Source organism: Vicia villosa, linkage group LG1 (genome assembly GCF_029867415.1).
Source record: "Vicia villosa cultivar HV-30 ecotype Madison, WI linkage group LG1, Vvil1.0, whole genome shotgun sequence".
NCBI lineage: Eukaryota > Viridiplantae > Streptophyta > Magnoliopsida > Fabales > Fabaceae > Vicia > Vicia villosa.
Window position 1 is genome coordinate 232,281,183 of NC_081180.1, and position 18,226 is coordinate 232,299,408.

The 18,226-nt window shown below is 36.8% G+C and overlaps 1 protein-coding gene across 1 annotated transcript; it reads left to right on the forward strand.

The window, feature by feature from the left end:
* The first annotated feature begins 16,751 nt into the window (after nucleotides 1–16,751).
* Nucleotides 16,752–17,562, forward strand: LOC131623623 (uncharacterized). The gene has a single exon (XM_058894634.1). The coding sequence runs from the start codon at nucleotides 16,975–16,977 to the stop codon at nucleotides 17,410–17,412; it is 438 nt and encodes a 145-aa protein (XP_058750617.1). The 5' UTR covers nucleotides 16,752–16,974; the 3' UTR covers nucleotides 17,413–17,562.
* The last annotated feature ends 664 nt before the right edge of the window (nucleotides 17,563–18,226 follow it).

Below are 18,226 nucleotides of genomic sequence, written 5' to 3' on the forward strand. Positions count from 1 at the left end.
ACGCAAATATAACAAAATACGGGGGCGGGAAATTGTAACCAGCGGATCCCTTAATCAGGGTTTGACATAAGTAATAATAAAACAGGAAAACAAGGTTTAGGGTTACCAAACTTGTAGCTTTGGCGATCGACAAACCCTAAAAATGCAAACAGACAAAAATAGGGTGAGTGTATGGCTAGTTCAAAGGCGAACGGGATTGACCCTAAAATAAAGAATAACTAGGTATATATATAAAAATAATTAAATAAGTAAGGGCACTTAGCTCTGATTTGATCTGATATGGTTAATAGGGCGCCTTTAAGATTAACCCTGAAAAGAAACAAGGCAGAAAAAGATGAAGGCGAAACAAACCCTTATATTAAAAAATAAACCAAAAAAGTTAAATTAAATTAAGCAGAATACTTAACTTTGGATTCTTGAATCAGGCGCGTAATCGGGAGAAATTATGTCGCTAACCCTGAAAAGAGAGAACAAAGAAATGTATTCAGTGTATGGAACGATCTATGAAAACCCTAATTAGGGTATAGATTCAATAAGAAAAAAAAAACAAAGAATAATTTAATTAATTAATGGTCTCACGACCTAATTAATTAAATCAGGAAGGGAGAATAAAATCGAGCATAATAGATATTTTTTAGAAATTTTTTGGAATAAAACTAAGATAAATACGAATTACATAATTAAATATATAATTAAAATAAGAAAAGAAAATAAATATAATTTCATAAATACATGGGTAAAATAGATATATAAATACATAATATATATTTAAGAAAATAACATTGATATAAATAATATAAGACATAAATATAAATATGTATAGGAAATAAATATATAGAATAAATAAATAAATTAATTATATATAAAAAAGGTTTCATAAAATATTTTTAATTGTCTTATTATTAGAGAGAAAAGAAAAAGAAGTTAAATGAAATATATATACATATATATAAACAAAATTAAATATGTTATATAAAATAAAAAAAATAGGAAAACTTAGCTTTTTGATTCAGTGTGATGCGTGGCTGAAGGACTATGGTGCACTCGCATGCTTGGAGACGTTAGATCTGAGAATCCTTTGTTCTGATGGCTGAGATTGAAGACATATGGTGAACACGCACATGAGGTACGCATGGGATCAGACGGCATGTGTAATTGGTAAAAATTGAGGCTCGTCGCCGCTGGGTTTCGAACCCTTGCTCAGTGGAATGCCAACAACATTCTTTAACAGCTGCACTAGAATATCTAGTTGAAATAATAACAAAACGCGCGCAAGATATATGAGTCGAGAAGTAAACTTTTTTAAAAAAAAAAGGAAAGGTCAGCGCCCAGGCATCTTCTTCTTCATGGAATGTTTCTGAAACAAAAGAAACACCTTTACCTACGGTTTATGTCCATAGCCATAAACCTTTAACACTAAAACCTGCAAATCACGCTGTATGGGTACCAAACGAAAATCCAGATTGATTAAATAATACCTCACGATAACGAAAACATGATCAATTGCAACTAATTTGGTCCCTAAACGCGTAGCCCCAAACCATGAACTCAAAACCCTAGCCATGGCATCTCATCGTACCGACCCCAAAACTCAAATTAAATGGTTCAAACATGTTCTAAACATTAACACAAACGTAAATATGCAAACAAATTTCGTTAAAATTCATGATTGAATGAAAAACGCTTTAGAGTTATGAACACCAAACCGTAAGCGCAGGGCGATGGTTCTGGATGCGTGGGACTTCTGAGAATGATTGGAATCAGATCAGAGGAACACGATGAAGCTATTTGAATCCTTGTAATGGCTTCAAAACCCACGAAATTCGATCTGCTAGTTGCTTTGCAGACCACGGTTTTTGAGACTCCGATAGGGGTTCTGCCGCTGATCCCAAAAAATCTCCCCCTCCGCCTCCAATTGTTAGCATATATATATATATGAGAGTTATTTAGGTTTTCAAACTTGAATCATATCTTTGCAATTTGCATCCTTGAGATTTGATTTGGCCATCATATCTAATCTTGCTGTTTTGGTTTCTGTTAATTCTCTATGAATCTTCACACGGGCCCTTGCTTCCAAAAATTTTTTTTTTCTTATAATTTAATTCTTTTTATTTCCTCATCACTCATTTTTTATTTTTATTATTATTATTTTCTTCTAGTTCATTTGGTATTCAAATAACACCAATAAAATAATAAATAAAAAATAACATAAATAAATGAAGTGATATCATAAGGTCATGGGCTTCTTTGAGGCATATGGGAGGTTATGAAGTCCACTTGAATTGTCAGAACTCGATTTTTCTTGAAGAGAAACAAAAAACCTAGTTTGAGGGTTGTTGTTTAGGAGAGTGTACAGTCAGTCGAGTCTTGAGCTTCTGATATTCAAATGAGCTTGAGTATGAAATATGGTGGGCAAATTTTGGGGTATGACATTATACCATCGTCAAGTCAATGAGTAACATCATCCAATACTCAAATCATCATCATCAAAGCATGTTTACATATGTTAACGTCATTCAAATATCATCCAATCACCATCGTCAAACAACCAATAAATCATCAGGTGATTATTGCTTCAACATAGCATGTATTCTCACATTTCCTCACATATATGCATAATACATTATTCATCAAGCAATACATCATGATTCATTAATAATCAAAAGTTACACCTCATTTCTTCATTTAAATGCATAGGTTATGTTATGAGGTTCATCATACTCAAAACGACTCTCAAAACAGGCCAACGGTTCAAAAGATACATCATTTTCAAGTTTGGACAATTTTCTACACATCAAGGTCCGCTCAGCGGACCACTAGCGACGTGGACAGGAGCGAACTTCCTTCAGACCTCCGCTCAGCGGACCACTAGCAACCCTGCATATAAACTAGCTAGGTCAGGTCCTCCGCTTAGCGGACCTGCGATTTCGCAAATTCTCATGTCTGCGACAGACCCTGCGATTTCACACATTCAAGCCCCAAAATCGACTCTAAACACCAGTTACAGTCATACATCAAAACAACACATTATTAATCTAACAATTCATGCAATTTCATCAATTATAACATCCCTAACCTAACATACAACCCAATTGACTCAAAACGACATCCCTAATCAATATTATCATCTAAGAAAGCGATAATATATGCTAACCGGAGAGTCCCCCCTTACCTTAGTCGAAATTCTTGATAGGTCTCTCCCTCTACAGTTCCTCTTCACGTATCAACTTCCCAATCTCTCGTCTCTTCTGCTCTGCTTTTCACGTTCCTTTTTCCTTTCTCCCAATTTCCTTACTTTTGTGAAAAAAGATTCTAATTAGTAAAAAGGCTTTACTAGTATAACACCCACTTCCTCACTAATGCCACACATGGCCCAATGGCTTACACCCACTTTCCAAATAATTTTCAAAAAGCTAAATAATTCCAATTATTGATTTAAATACCTAATAAATTAAAAATTAAAATTCTAGGGTGTTACAACTCTCCCCCACTAAAAGAGTTTTCGTCCCCGAAAACATACCTCAGGTAAAGAGTTCCGGGTAGGAATCCTTCATCCGGCTTTCCAGCTCCCAGGTGACATTCCCATCAGCCGGTCCTCCCCAAGCTACTCTGACCATAGCTATCTCTCTACCACATAACCGCTTCAGCTTCCAATCTTCAATCCTCGCAGGTAAAGCCTCAATCGTCAAGTTGTCTTTCACTTGTACATCATCTACTTGGATCACATGGGATGGATCCGCAATATATTTCCTCAACTGAGATACACGAAATACATCATGCAAATTCGCAAGCATCGGAGGTAAAACAATACGATAGGCTACTTCTCTGATTCTTTCATAAACACAATAAAACGCGGTGTCAACTGCCTTGACTTTAGCGCCCGACCAATACCTGTCATAGGAGTAACTCTCATAAACACATGATCCCCCTCTTGAAACTCAAGCGTATTCCTTCTCTTTTCGTGATAATTCTTTTGACGACTTTGAGAAGCTTTCATCTTCTCCTGAATCATTTTAATCTTTTCCGTAGTTTGTTGTACAATTTCTGGCCCGATCACAACACTCTCACCAGATTCATACCAACATAACGGCGTTCGACATCTTCTACCATACAAAGCCTCAAACGGAGCCATACCAATACTTGAATGATAACTATTGTTGTAGGTAAACTCAATCAAAGGCAGATAACTATCCCAAGCACCTCCTTTTTCTACCACACAAGCCCGCAACAAATCCTCCAACGATTGAATCTTCCTCTCAGTTTGTCCATCTGTCTGCGGATGATAAGCAAAACTTAATGTCAGCTTAGTACCCAAAGCCTTCTTCAAACCTTCCCAGAACTTAGACGTAAATCTCGAATCTCTGTCAGACACGATACTCGAAGGAATACCATGTAGACGAACTATCTTCTCAATATACAATTGAGCCAGCTTCTCCATCGAATAATCCATTCTTACTGGTATAAAATGTGCAGACTTCGTCAACATGTCCACAACAACCCAGATAGCTTCACAATCCTTAACTGTCCTCGGCAAACCAGAAACGAAATCCATTGATATGCTATCCCACTTCCACTCAGGAATAAACATCGGTTGCATATACCCTGATGGCTTATGATGCTCAATTATTGACTTCTGACACGTCAAACAAGAGTACACAAACTCAGTAATTTCCTTTTTCATTCCAGGGCACCAAAACAGCTTTTTCAAATCATGATACATCTTGGTAGTACCAGGATGAATACTTAATCCACTACGATTGTAACAACCCCAATTCTATACTAAACAAATAAGGCATACATTTGCGTAAATCAGAGTAAAGAAGCATGCATCTCACGAGGGCGTTACACATATTTCAAAATAAAACAAACATTTTATCTTTAAGCATGCAATGGTCATTTCCAAATAACACGAGATTTAAAACAACATGCAAATCACAGCGGAATAATCATCTCATCAAATAAATGGTAAAGTCGAATGATTTCCATACATCATCCACCATATCTCAACATCTCGGCTCAAGGCCATTCATCAACAAAATAACGTATTCAAATACAAAATACAGTACGAGTAAACAAATATCTCATAACGACAAGTCATAAAATATAAACCCAACCCTATGTGTTACATATGACCAGAGCACAAGTGACTACTTAGTCACGACACCTTACAAAGATATAAATCTCTAAGCTAAGCCTCCTTCGAAGCATCGCTATCCATGAAACCTGCACGTTACCAACAAAGGATAACATTCAAACAGAAGGGTGAGAATTCAACTTCTTATAGATAAACATAATTTGGGAAATGTAAAACACAACAAGAATACATTTCAAGAATTCATCACTCTTCACATAAACATGCATCATATGCAATTAATCAAGATTCACATATTCATGTCATACAACTTAGCTCATTCAATTCCACATAATCAGACATGATTTCTAAACAATGTATATAATCATATTTCACCAACATGTAGATTCTAAGTACATATCCTTTTCGACAACATTCACGAAGTAACAATTGTATTCAAACATAATCATATTCTAAATATACAAGTTATCATCACATAATCACATACATATGTTTTTCCAAATATATAGACATGTATAAGATTCACCGATGTATCACAAGTATGAACATATATCACCAAATGCACATATTCATCTCTATCCCATTTCACGAAACATCATAGAATATATTTACATCATTAGAATCGTGTCATTAATATTACAAGTATACATGTAACCACCTCTCTTACACATGTATCATCCTCAATCAAACATGATTCACATATCCACACACACACACATATATATATATATATATATATATATATATATATATATATATATATATATCATTAGTACATATAAATTCACATCTACATCACATATGTTTCAATCACATATATCACATTCATAACACAACAACTATTCATATCAAATGAATCACAAATCCACATATATGCATATCCACCAACATCATTCCACACAATTCATATCACATAAATCACACCAACAACAACATTTCACACCGACACGTGCGAATCAAGTGTGACTCAATGCGATATTCATGTGGATCCCTCCGTTATCATTTTCGGTCACGCCGATTGCCACTCTCTACGGACAAGATAACCACCTCAAAGCCCCATACTCGTTAAGCTTTCAAACCCCATACTCGTTAGGTTTGGGACAAGCAAATAATCTTCGCAAGATTACCCGACATTGCCACTTTCAAAGACTCATGCTTGTGTACGTGTGCAACAAAACAAGACTCATGCATTTAAGACGATATCTCTATCTCTTAAACTACACAATCACATCTTTACAACTTTGAACAACATTACACAACATGACTTTCAATCCAATATCACACATCAATTAGCATTTATCAATCAATCACATAGTTCATGACATTAACATCTCATAAGGCATCCAACTACATGTTATTTTCAATTAACATCATAATTAAATTAAGCAAATGCCAACCAACCCTACTCTATCATGTAGAAAATCTCATTAGCTTCCCGACGCTTCGAACGGCGCATAAAACAGAGTTACGGATCAAAAGTTATAGTCTTTACAAAATCTGCTCAAAATTGAACCTCTAGGTCGACGCAAACTCAGTTAGGTCGACTCAAAACTCCTCTAGGTCGACCTAACAGAAGGAAAAATAGATTTTTGGCATTCTGGACTGTTTAGGTCGACTCAGGTTCTGCATAGGTCGACCCAGGCTGCGTGAAAACTCAGATTTCAGCATTTTTCTTCCCTAATCCTCTCATACAACACCCATTAACCCATATACAATCCCTACATCAATTGAAAACGAATTTTGCTCATATACAAGGTTCCTAAACATGTTCCTAACTATGGATCATCCATACAACACATTGAACATGAACAAACCACAAAATCCAATTGATTTCACATAAACCCTATCATTTTCTAAATTCATGAAATGGAAGAATAGAAAGCATACACAACATTACCCAATCATATAAACCTATAAGAACTTGGATTCAAACCCTTACCTCTTGAATTTCTCCTTCTAACTTCAAAAAATCTACAATTCCTCTTCTCTTGTTCTTTCTCCTCTCTTCTCTTCTCTTCTTTTCCCCAAATTGTGTTATCTCTAAAACCCTAGTTTTCCTCTTCTTACTATATTTCTCTTAATGGGCTGATCGGTCACCATTTCTAGTAAGTTTCCGCATCTTTTTCCGACCGAAATTCGCAATCTTGGTAATACTAAGTGGCGTTGTCATATGTTTTTGAATTAAGTTCCTAGTTTTTCGATTGTGTGACGTTGTTGCATGTTAGTGTGTTTTGAGTATTATTCAAGTGCCGCTTTATGCGTTGGTTGTTAGTTTGTGTGTGGCCAGGTTGATGCACGGGAAAGGTAGAGACTTATGGCGAGCACGAGAGGAGAAAGTAGCCAAAAGAGCCAAAGTTGAGGTCAACACGGGCACCCGTGTGCATGCACACGGGCCGTGTCAAAAGATGGCTGGAAAGATGTTTTTGGGAAGCAAAACAGAGGTTTCACACGGGCACCCGTGTTCCTGCACACGGCCCGTGTGGAAAGATGCGTGGAAAGGCAATTTTGAGAGCTGACCAGAGGAACAACACGGGCACCCGTGTTCCTGCACACGGACCGTGTTGTTAGGCGCGGGCAGATATTCAAGTTTTGTAATTTTGAAAGCTTGGGTCTCATTAAGGGTATTTCGGACCTTTCAGACACTGAGGAAGTGAGCCAACACTACTAAAACCTAACGGGAAGAAGGGTGGAGGCATCTTGGATCATTGAGCATAGAGAATTACAGAGAAAGAGCAGTCAAGGGTTTTGGAAGAGATCTTCAAGAGCACTCGCGATTGGAGATCATATCAACCGATAATTTCTTGTAATGACTTCATTTACTCTTGTTATTTTCTTAAACATTATGAGTAGCTAAACTATTTTATGCTAGGGTGATGTCCCTAAATCTTTTCATGTAATGACTTGTTAAAACCGTTGTGATGAATTTGATGTTTTTATAATTTGAGTTTATGATTCAAAGATTTTCATGCTTCATCATATTGGAAAATATTTTGTTGATCTATGATTAGGGTTAGGCGTGACACACCACTCTAATGCGTTTTGAATCAAAACATTACCGGTAAATCGCTTAGGAATAAGGATTTCACCATAGTGATCATTCATTCTAGATTACGATGCATAATGCCTTAATACTAAATTCAATTATTGAGGAATTGAAATTGACTTTAAAGTATTAATAAGTTCTCCACTAAGGAATTAGGGAAAACTATTTTATGGAATTGATACTCAATTGTAGTCACATCTTTTCATGAACAACGGTGTTCTCAAGGAGTTACATAAGATTTATACATCAACCTTAGCATGCCTTCTCATTTGTGTACCAAATCATCATTTACTTATCGTTTTTAATTATAAACAGTTAGTAGTTTTATCAAGCAAATCAAAAACCAATCATAGCTTTTTGTTCAATTGAAATTTAGTCCTGGCTTATATTTTATTCGCAGTCCTTGTGATCGATACTTGGATTCAACTCCATTTTAATAACTACATCGGTAACAAAAGTAGTACACTTGCTATTTTCCGATCATGGGCTTAGTTATGTTATTACCCACCCATCCAATTATTAATTAGGCTCAATACATAGTATACTACTAATAACCTAATTAAATCATAAAACATAAATATGCATATAATTAGATATTTCAATTAATTAGTAATACCACATAATAATTAAATAAACAAATAATTAATAAAACAGACAAATAAGCTAATAAAATATCTAATAAAATCGGGCTGTTACAACGATGTCCTTCTTCTAGGATACTCTTTCGAAGTGCAACAACATCAGGAACACAAACTCGGTCGCCAAACCTCAATATACCATTCTTGTCGATTCTGAATTCACCGCCTTTACCTTGGTTAATTAAAGTCATCTTATCAATCAACTTAACGTCGGTTTTCTGACCTTCTCTAATCTCTTCAAGAATACCACTAGTCAGCTTTAGCATACCCAATTTAACACTATTAGGAGTATCTTCACACACCAAACTCAAGTCTCTGAATTGTTCAATCAAATCCAATTCCTTCACCATTAGCATAGACATGTGCAAAGACTTCCTACTCAACGCATCAGCAACAACGTTTGCCTTACCAGGATGGTAATTCAAACCAAAATCATAATCCTTAAGAAATTCCAACCACCTCCTCTGTCTCATATTAAGCTCTTTTTGATCAAAGAGATACTTCAAAACTCTTATGATCATTGAACACTTCGAATCTTGAACCATATAAGTAATGTCTCCATAACTTCAAAACAAAAACCACAGCCGCCAACTCCAAATCATGAGTCGGATAATTCCTTTCATGCACTTTGAGTTGTCTCGACGCATAAGCTGCCGCTTGCTGATTTTGCTTCAATACACCACCTAAACCCATCAGTGATGCGTCACAATATACCACAAACAATTATGTCGGATTCGGCAAAATCAAGATAGTAGCACTAGTCAACCTCTTCTTTAACTCTTAGAATCCTTCTTCACATTTCGAATCCCAAATATAAGCTTGACCCTATCTTGTCAACTTAGTTAATGGCAACGCTAACTTTGAAAATCCTTCAATGAAATTTCTGTAGTACCTTCAAGACCAAGAAAACTACGAATCTCTGACACTAATTTCGGAGCTTCCCACTGAGATACCGCTTCTATCTTTGTAGGATCAACAGCAATATCATTCTTAGAAATCACATGTCTAAGAAAACTAACTTCTTCCAACCAAAATTCACACTGACAATTTAGCAAAAAGTTTCTTCTCTCTTAACAGCTCTAACACAGTTCTGAGATGTTCCGCATGTTCTTCCTCATCCTTGGAATATATCAAAATATCGTCTATAAATACTACCACAAACTTATCAAGATAAGGATGGAAGATCCTATTCATATACTCCATAAAAACACCAGGTGCATTCGTAACTCCAAACGGCATTACCGAATACTCGTAATGTCCATACCTCGTTCTAAAAGCAATCTTCTGAATATCGTCATCTTTCACACGAATTTGGTGATACCCAGACCTCAGATCAATCTTACTAAATACACACGTTCCAGTCAACTGATCCATCAAGTCATCAATCCTCGGCAGTGGATACCGATTCTTGATAGTAACCTTGTTCAATTGTCTGTAGTCCATACACAGCCTCATAGAACCCTCTTTCTTCTTTACTAGCAACACAGGCGCACCCCACGGAGAGACACTCGGACGAATGAATTTATTCTCAAGCAGTTCTTCCAACTGTTTCTTTAGTTCAGCCAATTCAGACGGCGACATACGATACAGTGCCATCGAAAATGGACTAGTTCCTGGAATCAAATCAATAGTAAATTTCCACTTCTCTTTCTGGTGGCAATTCGTTCACATCTTTCGGAAAAACTTCTGGAAAATCACATACCACTGGTAGTTTGCTACTTACCGCTTTCTCCTTCAAGTCCATCAGCGCAAATAACATAAGCACTATTGCACCATCTTTGATAGCTTCATTCACTTGTCTAGCAGTCATGTTCAGATCATCAGCACTAGCAGCTTCAGGAAATAACACCGTCTTCGAAAAACAGTTGATATGAACACGGTTGAACTATAACCAGTTCATTCCCAGGATTACATCAAGTTGTTTCAACGGAAGGCACACTAAATCCATTCTGAATTTCCTACCAAAATATCAACCGGACAATTCAAACAAGCAGATGAAGTAGTTACTGAACCTGACGCAGGAGTGTCAATAACCATACTTCCATTAATATCAGATATTTTTAATCCCAATCTTTTAGCACAATCCAACGAAATAAATGAATGTGTTGCTCCAGTATCAATAATTGCAACTAAAGGAGTGCCATGAATAAAACACGTACCTTTAATCAATCGATCTTTCGGAGTAGTCTCTGACCCAAACAAAGCAAAGACCTTCCCACCAGACTGATTCTTCTTTGGCTTAGGACACTGTGGGCTAATGTGACCTTCTTCACCACAGTTGTAGCAAGTCACAACCTTCTTCTTACAATCAGCTGCAACATGGCCCACTTTATCACACTTGAAACACTTCTTCTGATCAAGCTTGTAGTCGTTCTTACGATGTCCAATCTCGCCACAGTTGTAGCACCTGACAAAAGCACTGGAGTCTCCCCCACTAGGCTTCCTCCAATCACCAGATTTAGGATTTCCTCTACCATATGGCTTACCTCTGTCCATAGGCTTCTTACCTTTCTTGTCAACCAACTCGCGAGAGTGGGATGACTTCAGCTTGAGGTTATCCTCTTCGAAGATTCTTCTACAGTCCACCAAATCGACAAATCTTCAAATCCTCTGATACCTGATACCTTGCTTGATCTCATCACGAATGCCATTCTCAAACTTGATACACTTTGAGAATTCACTAGCTTCATCATTGTTATAGTGAACGTAGTACTTCGCCAACTCGACAAACCTTGAAGCATACTCTGGTACCGTTATATTACCTTATGTCAGCTCCAAAATTTCGATCTCTTTCCTGCCCCGAACATCTTCAGGAAAGTACCTTCTCAGGAATTCTCTCTTGAACACCATCCAAGTAATTACTACACCAGCAGCTTCAAGTTCATCTCTACTGGCCATCCACCAGTCTTCATCTTCTTCAGACAACATATGTGTACCATACCTCACCTTCAGATCTTCAGCACAATCAATGACCCTGAAAATCCTCTCAATCTCCTTCAGCCACTTCTGAGCACCTTCGGAATCATGCGTGCCCTTGAACAACGGAGGATTGTTCCTCTGAAAGTTCCCTAATTGTCGGTCAGCACCAATCCCAGCTCCATTTGCATTTCCTCCAAGCACACCAACAATCATGCCCAGAGCCTCGGCGATAGCATCTTCGTTTCTTCCACCTCTTCCAGCCATTGTTCTGCTTAAATCACAAACAATCCAGTCAGAAAAAGTATCGACAATGTTTAACCCGCACTAGTCACATACACAAGGAAGACTGACACAAGACTCTGGTCACAATGATCGACTATGCTCTGATACCACTATTGTAACACCCTTCTAAACTCTGCGACAATTGAGTAAAGATTTCAGAATAACATGAAACAAGGGTGCCACAATTCATAATTAAAACATATATCAAATATCATTGTCATGCATTCACTGAGAAATTCAACACAATTCATAATTGTTCATGTCAACACAGCGGAAAACCAATCATACGGAATAATTTATCATCTTTAGAATTTATATCCCTTAAAACATCAAAATAAAACAATAGAATCATAAACGTAAACTCAAAACATCACGTCCCCCAGTGTTACACTATATCAGAGCATGACACCTGACGCTAAACTAAAATACAATGACTCATGAGCTAATCCTCACCAAGTCGGAAAGCCGCTACTTCAATCTAAAAATAACAACATGTAAGGGCGAGTCTCATCGCAATTAACAAACATTATTGCATCAAAAATAATAACACATCATAGTTATATCATTCACCCAATTGTATCATATTCAGACAATTTCAACAAACACACAACTAGCACATCATCAATTCATAACATTGAAACACATTCAATCATGTTATGAAAATCATGCATATGTAATGACTGACACTATGCATGTGGTACCAAACATCATCAATGGGAATACACCTTACGACCGATCCAACATCGTCAAGATACGGCCCTGTCGGTACAGATTCCACACAATGGGAATCATGCCCTTCACTGATCCTACACATCATCATGGATACAGTCTCAACAAATGATTATGAATGAATGCAAACATATATGAACATACTTATACCATCGTCCAGTCAATGAGTAACATCATCCAATACTCAAATCATCATCATCAAAGCATGTTTACATATGTTAACGTCATTCAAATATTATCTAATCACCATCGTCAAACAACCAATAAATCATCACGAGATTATTGCTTCAACATAGCATGTATTCTCACATTTCCTCACATATATGCATAATACATGATTCCTCAAGCAATACATCATGATTCATTAATAATGGAAAGTTACACCTCATTTTTTTATTTAAACGCATAAGTTATGTTATGAGGTTCATCACACTCAAAACGACACTCAAAACAGGCCAACGGTTCAAAAGATACATCATTTTCAAGTTTGGACAATTTTCTACACAGCAAGGTCCGCTCAGCGGACCACTAGCAACGTGAGGCAGGAGCAAACTTCCTTCAGACCTCCGCTCAGCGGACCACTAGCGACCCTGCACAGAAACTAGCTAGGTCAGGTCCTCCACTTTGCGGACCCCCTCCGCTTAGCGGACCTGCGATTTCGCAGATTCTCAGGTCTGCGACAGACCCTGCGATTTCACACATTCAAGCCTCAAAATCGACTCTAAACACCAGTTACAGTCATACAATCACAAATTACATCACTATACATCATCATACATCAAAACAACACATTATTAATCCAACAATTCATGCAATTTCATCAATTATAACATCCCTAACCTAACATACAATCCAATTGACTCAAAACGACATCCCTAATCAATATTATCATCTAAGAAAGCGATAATAGATGCTAACCGAAGAGTCCCCCCTTACCTTAGTCGAAATTCTTGATAGGTCTCTCCCTCTACAGTTCCTACTCACGTATCAGCTTCCCAATCTCTCGTCTCTTCTGCTCTGCTTTTCACGTTCCTTTTTCCTTTCTCCCAATTTCCTTACTTTTGTGAAAAAAGATTCTAATTAGTAAAAAGACTTTACTAGTATAACACCCTCTTCCTCACTAATGCCATACATGGCCCAATGGTTTACACCAACTTTCCAAAAAGCCAAATAATTCCAAATATTGATTTAAATACCAAATAAATTAAAAATTAAAATTATAGGGTGTTACATACCCTCAAGGTGCACTAAGAAACTAACCATGTTTTAGTGTTAAAACCATTTTTTGTTAGGGTCAGGTACGTATATTTATTTGCTCGGTGTCTTTGTGAGAGACACACCACATATTCACCAAAAACTTTAAGGTGATAGGTGTATGAGTCCTCTCACTTATAAAGTGCTCAACCTCCACTTTTATAAGCAACGTGGGACTAACCACTCACACTTGTACACAACAATCTCCCCCTCAAGTTTGATTCCATTCACTATGCTTCCCCTTAAGCAGAAGCTATTTCATCTACAAACACTTTTACCGCCATTGCGGACATTAAAACGGAACACGCCACCTGACCACCATATTGTCCAAAAGACTTTTGATATAAGGAGCCATTCACTTAATTGAACTAGGATCTGATACCATTTGTTAGAGGAGTTTTTCACTAGGGAGCATTGATATATAATGTAGGACTAGGCACTTTTGTGAGAGACACACCATTTATTCACCCAAAACCTTAAGGTAATAGGTGAGTGGGTTCTCCCACTTATAAATGTTCAAGTTATCACATTCCTATCCAATGTGAGACTATTTTCCCACTTACTCACACTTGCATTATTATTCGAACAAAGGTTTAGTGTTGACAAAAAGAAAGCATTGATTAGTCAGTGGAAGAAAGTTAGTGAGTTGGATTAACAAAGGAATGGGGATGATTATCCCTTAATAAGCACACTTTGACCAATCAGAAAAAAGGGCGCAGTTGGTTTTTAATTTGTATATTGCTTTCTTATATGGTAGATTAACAAGTTTTTAATAATCAAATTTGGATATGGATAATTCAAATAACCGGTTAATTTGAGCATCCTTATCTGTGTCTGTGTAAAATTTATGGTTATTTGAAGAAGATTCGTGGATTGATCCTATGCAAAAGCTCAAGTTGTTTGTAATGTTGTTTGAGCTGATCCTATTTAAAAACATAAGATTTTTTAGTGGAAATCTCAAGAGAAAACTCTTGGGAACTGGAGTAAGTTAAGTGGTTTAGGTCAAATCAGGATAAATGTTTAATGTGATATTTCTTTCCCTGGTCTCTTTTATTTGTGTTGTTTATTATTCTCGTTGCTTATTTCCATGTCTATTCTCTTCTATATTATTGTGTTGCTTTATCTTTTTTTTAAGCAAAAGGTACCAATAAAAAGCACTAGGGGTGCTATAAACCCAAAAATACAACAAGAGAAAAAAGAAGGGGACACAACCCCCAACTAATTAACAAAAGACTAGCCTAGGATCAATACACCAATCCTCCCAAGAACCACTACAAACCCCTTTATAAAACACTAACAACTCCCAAGAAATCAATTTGATCAAACCCAAATCATCAAAAGAAGACAATACAAGGCTATTGAAAATAATATCATTCCTATATTTTTACACCACCCAACAAAAGATCAACCCAAAGAACCACCACAAATTCAAAGAGAAGGCCTCTTTGTAAGAATCCTCCAACTAAAGAAGATGATCTAAAATAGAAGCACTCGGAGCAACATTAACCAACCGAAGCCAAATAAATAAATGATTCCACCATAAACTAGTTATCCCACAAGCAAGAAAGAGGTGATCTAAATTCTCGTCAACTTCTAAGCACAACCGGACATTGCACCATACTATTGGTTACTAGAAAACCACGTTTTGCCAACTCCATCTTCGTAGGAAGCCTATTCCAAATCATCCTCCATCCAAAAAGATTCTAACATAAACAATTTTAAATCAAATTAAATTTATAAATTAATTTTTTGGAAATCCGAATAACACAATTTATCCCTCGTGTTTGGAGTTAGTTGGTCAACATAAACTTACTAGTGAAAATCTAGATGAATTTGAGAACGAAAACACCCATAAAGAAAAAAAAAAGAGAATGGCGAAAAGTAGGAACCCTTCAAGAAGAAAGCAAATGACGAGGGAGAACAAGAGTGAAATAAGAAGGAAAAAAATAGAGAAGTGAATCATTATAGCATATATAGGTGCACCCTCTTTAAAGATCAAAAGATGAACAAATAAAACTTCATCGGTCAAAAAACAAAGCCTCAAAGGGTCGTATACCTACCATTGAATAAGTGCCATAATATCAGAGATGACGTCATCTAAGTAATGAGGACATTTATGGTTTCTAGACAATAATCACACGAAGCCTTCGATATACCATCACTCTACACACCCTAAATGACATATGGTAGAGTGTAAATGCAGCATATCTTTAAAAGTTCCATTATGAATTTTCTGAAAGGTTGGATGAAATATCCAAAAAAAACTTAGGAACACGCTGGCTGAGAGACCTCCATAGAGAGCGATCTAGATCACAAGCCACACCACATTTCACTAAATCAAGCTTGGGGGCTATTGTTCATGTATAAGTTGTCGAATATATTTAATAGTCCAATAAGAACATTGTTGACCCATGATAAAAAATACCTAATTTGATTCGTGAAAGTCAGGGATCATTAGATTACGGGAAAGTATCAACAAACCTCAATCACCCAAACATAAGTGTCTGCAGAAGAAAATTCAAGACCTCATAAACACGAATCAGTCGGCCCTAAAATTAAATAAAAAAAACTTATATTTAATTAACTTATTGAAATTTTTTTGTTATAAAGATGGGAGAGTATTTCTCCGTCATTACCGACGTTCATTCATGACAACGAGAGATTACAAAATTTACAAATATCCAATTTCCACCGTGAACTCTCCTGACGGCACCGCCACGTGTTATTCTCGCAGACAATCTTAATCAAACCGGGTCCCACCAGATCCTTATCTTCCAAGTTTAGAATCTCTCTCCTCACCATTTCAGAATCTCATTAACTCCAACATTAATCAACTTAACCCTAACTAATCTTCTAATTAACCTCCTTAATTAATCTTTTCTTCACCTATTTTGATTCACACAGAGATAGAACGCGTTAGAGTTAGGGTTTTACAGATTCCAATGTCTCTCCCCTGAAAATCCGAATCTCTCACCGCCGATCCATTTCCGATTCCGATCCCGATCCCGATTCGATCAATGGGATCGTCATCGGCGTTCTTCGTCATCTGCATTCTCCACTCCATCATCGCCGTCACGAGCGGCGCTCTCATGATGTTCTACATGAAAGAGGTCTACACGTTCGGCCACGGCGTTCAAACAGCAACAAAGCTTCTCGGATCCACGCCGCACGATCAGCTCCTCATCAGAACCTCCGATTCGTTCTCCGGTTTGTTGCTTGTTGCGATTGGATTTCTCATTTTCATGGTTTCGTTTGTTAAGGATCGCGATTTTCAACACCTGTTTGCTAAGGGGTGTATTTTGTTGCATGTGTTTATGGCCTTGTGGAGGATTTATTTTGAACGGAAGGTGGAGGATCTTGCTTGGGATTGGCTTAGGCAAACTGTGGGTGATGTTCTCTTGGCACTTTCTTGGGTTTTCTTCCTTATTTACTCGTGGAGAGAGAAGTATGATTAGTTTTTATTTTCTTTCCTTTTTTGTTTCTTTGAATTTTCTCTATCGGATGATTGTGATTATGAATTTTCTGTTTTTAATTTACTCTGTAAAAATCAGATCGATATCACATGTTTTTTTTATTAATCAAGTGAGTATTTAAGTTGTGAATTACCTTACATTGAGTTCAAATTGCAGTGATGGAGTATCTTCATTGACTTGTTATTTTTGGGTTTGTAACTTCAGTATGTCGAATTTGAATTGAGTTGTGAATTGAATTGTTCATTGAGTAATTTGAAACTTATCCTGATTGCTTTGGATTTTTGATGGTTTGTTTTCTTTGTGATTCTGAGTTGGAATTTTTTTACTTGAGTTTTTCTTGAATGACTATGAAAATTGAGTTGAAATTAGAGTAGTCAATAGCGGCCAATAGCAGAGCTATCCCGCTATAGCGGATCAGAGCTGGGAGCAGAGGGCGGCCGCTATGGGAAGAGCCTTTGCACTATAGCAGCCATTATATTGTAAGTAGCGGTAGCGCCACTATTGGGTAAGTAGTGGGAGCGAAGCGGTTTCTGTCCCGCTATCATTTTCCCCTAAAAAAAACTGAAATTACCTCTTAATTTTAAAATATTATATTGGTAGTTTTGGATTTTTCAATCAAATTTGAGTTGAGACTCAACCATAACCTTTCTCCACTGACGTTTTTGCACTTCAGTAATTCCATAGGAAAAATCACAAATTCCTTCCTCAGTTCTCTCTGTATATCATTCTTACCTCATGTTTATTATTACTACTATTATTCATGTAATTTGTCCTAAAAATGATCAAATAGCGGCCA

What these genes read in the sequence shown, in the direction of transcription:
- LOC131623623 (XM_058894634.1), top strand. Translation starts at nt 16,975, where the DNA reads ATGGGATCGTCATCGGCGTTCTTCGTCATCTGCATTCTCCACTCCATC.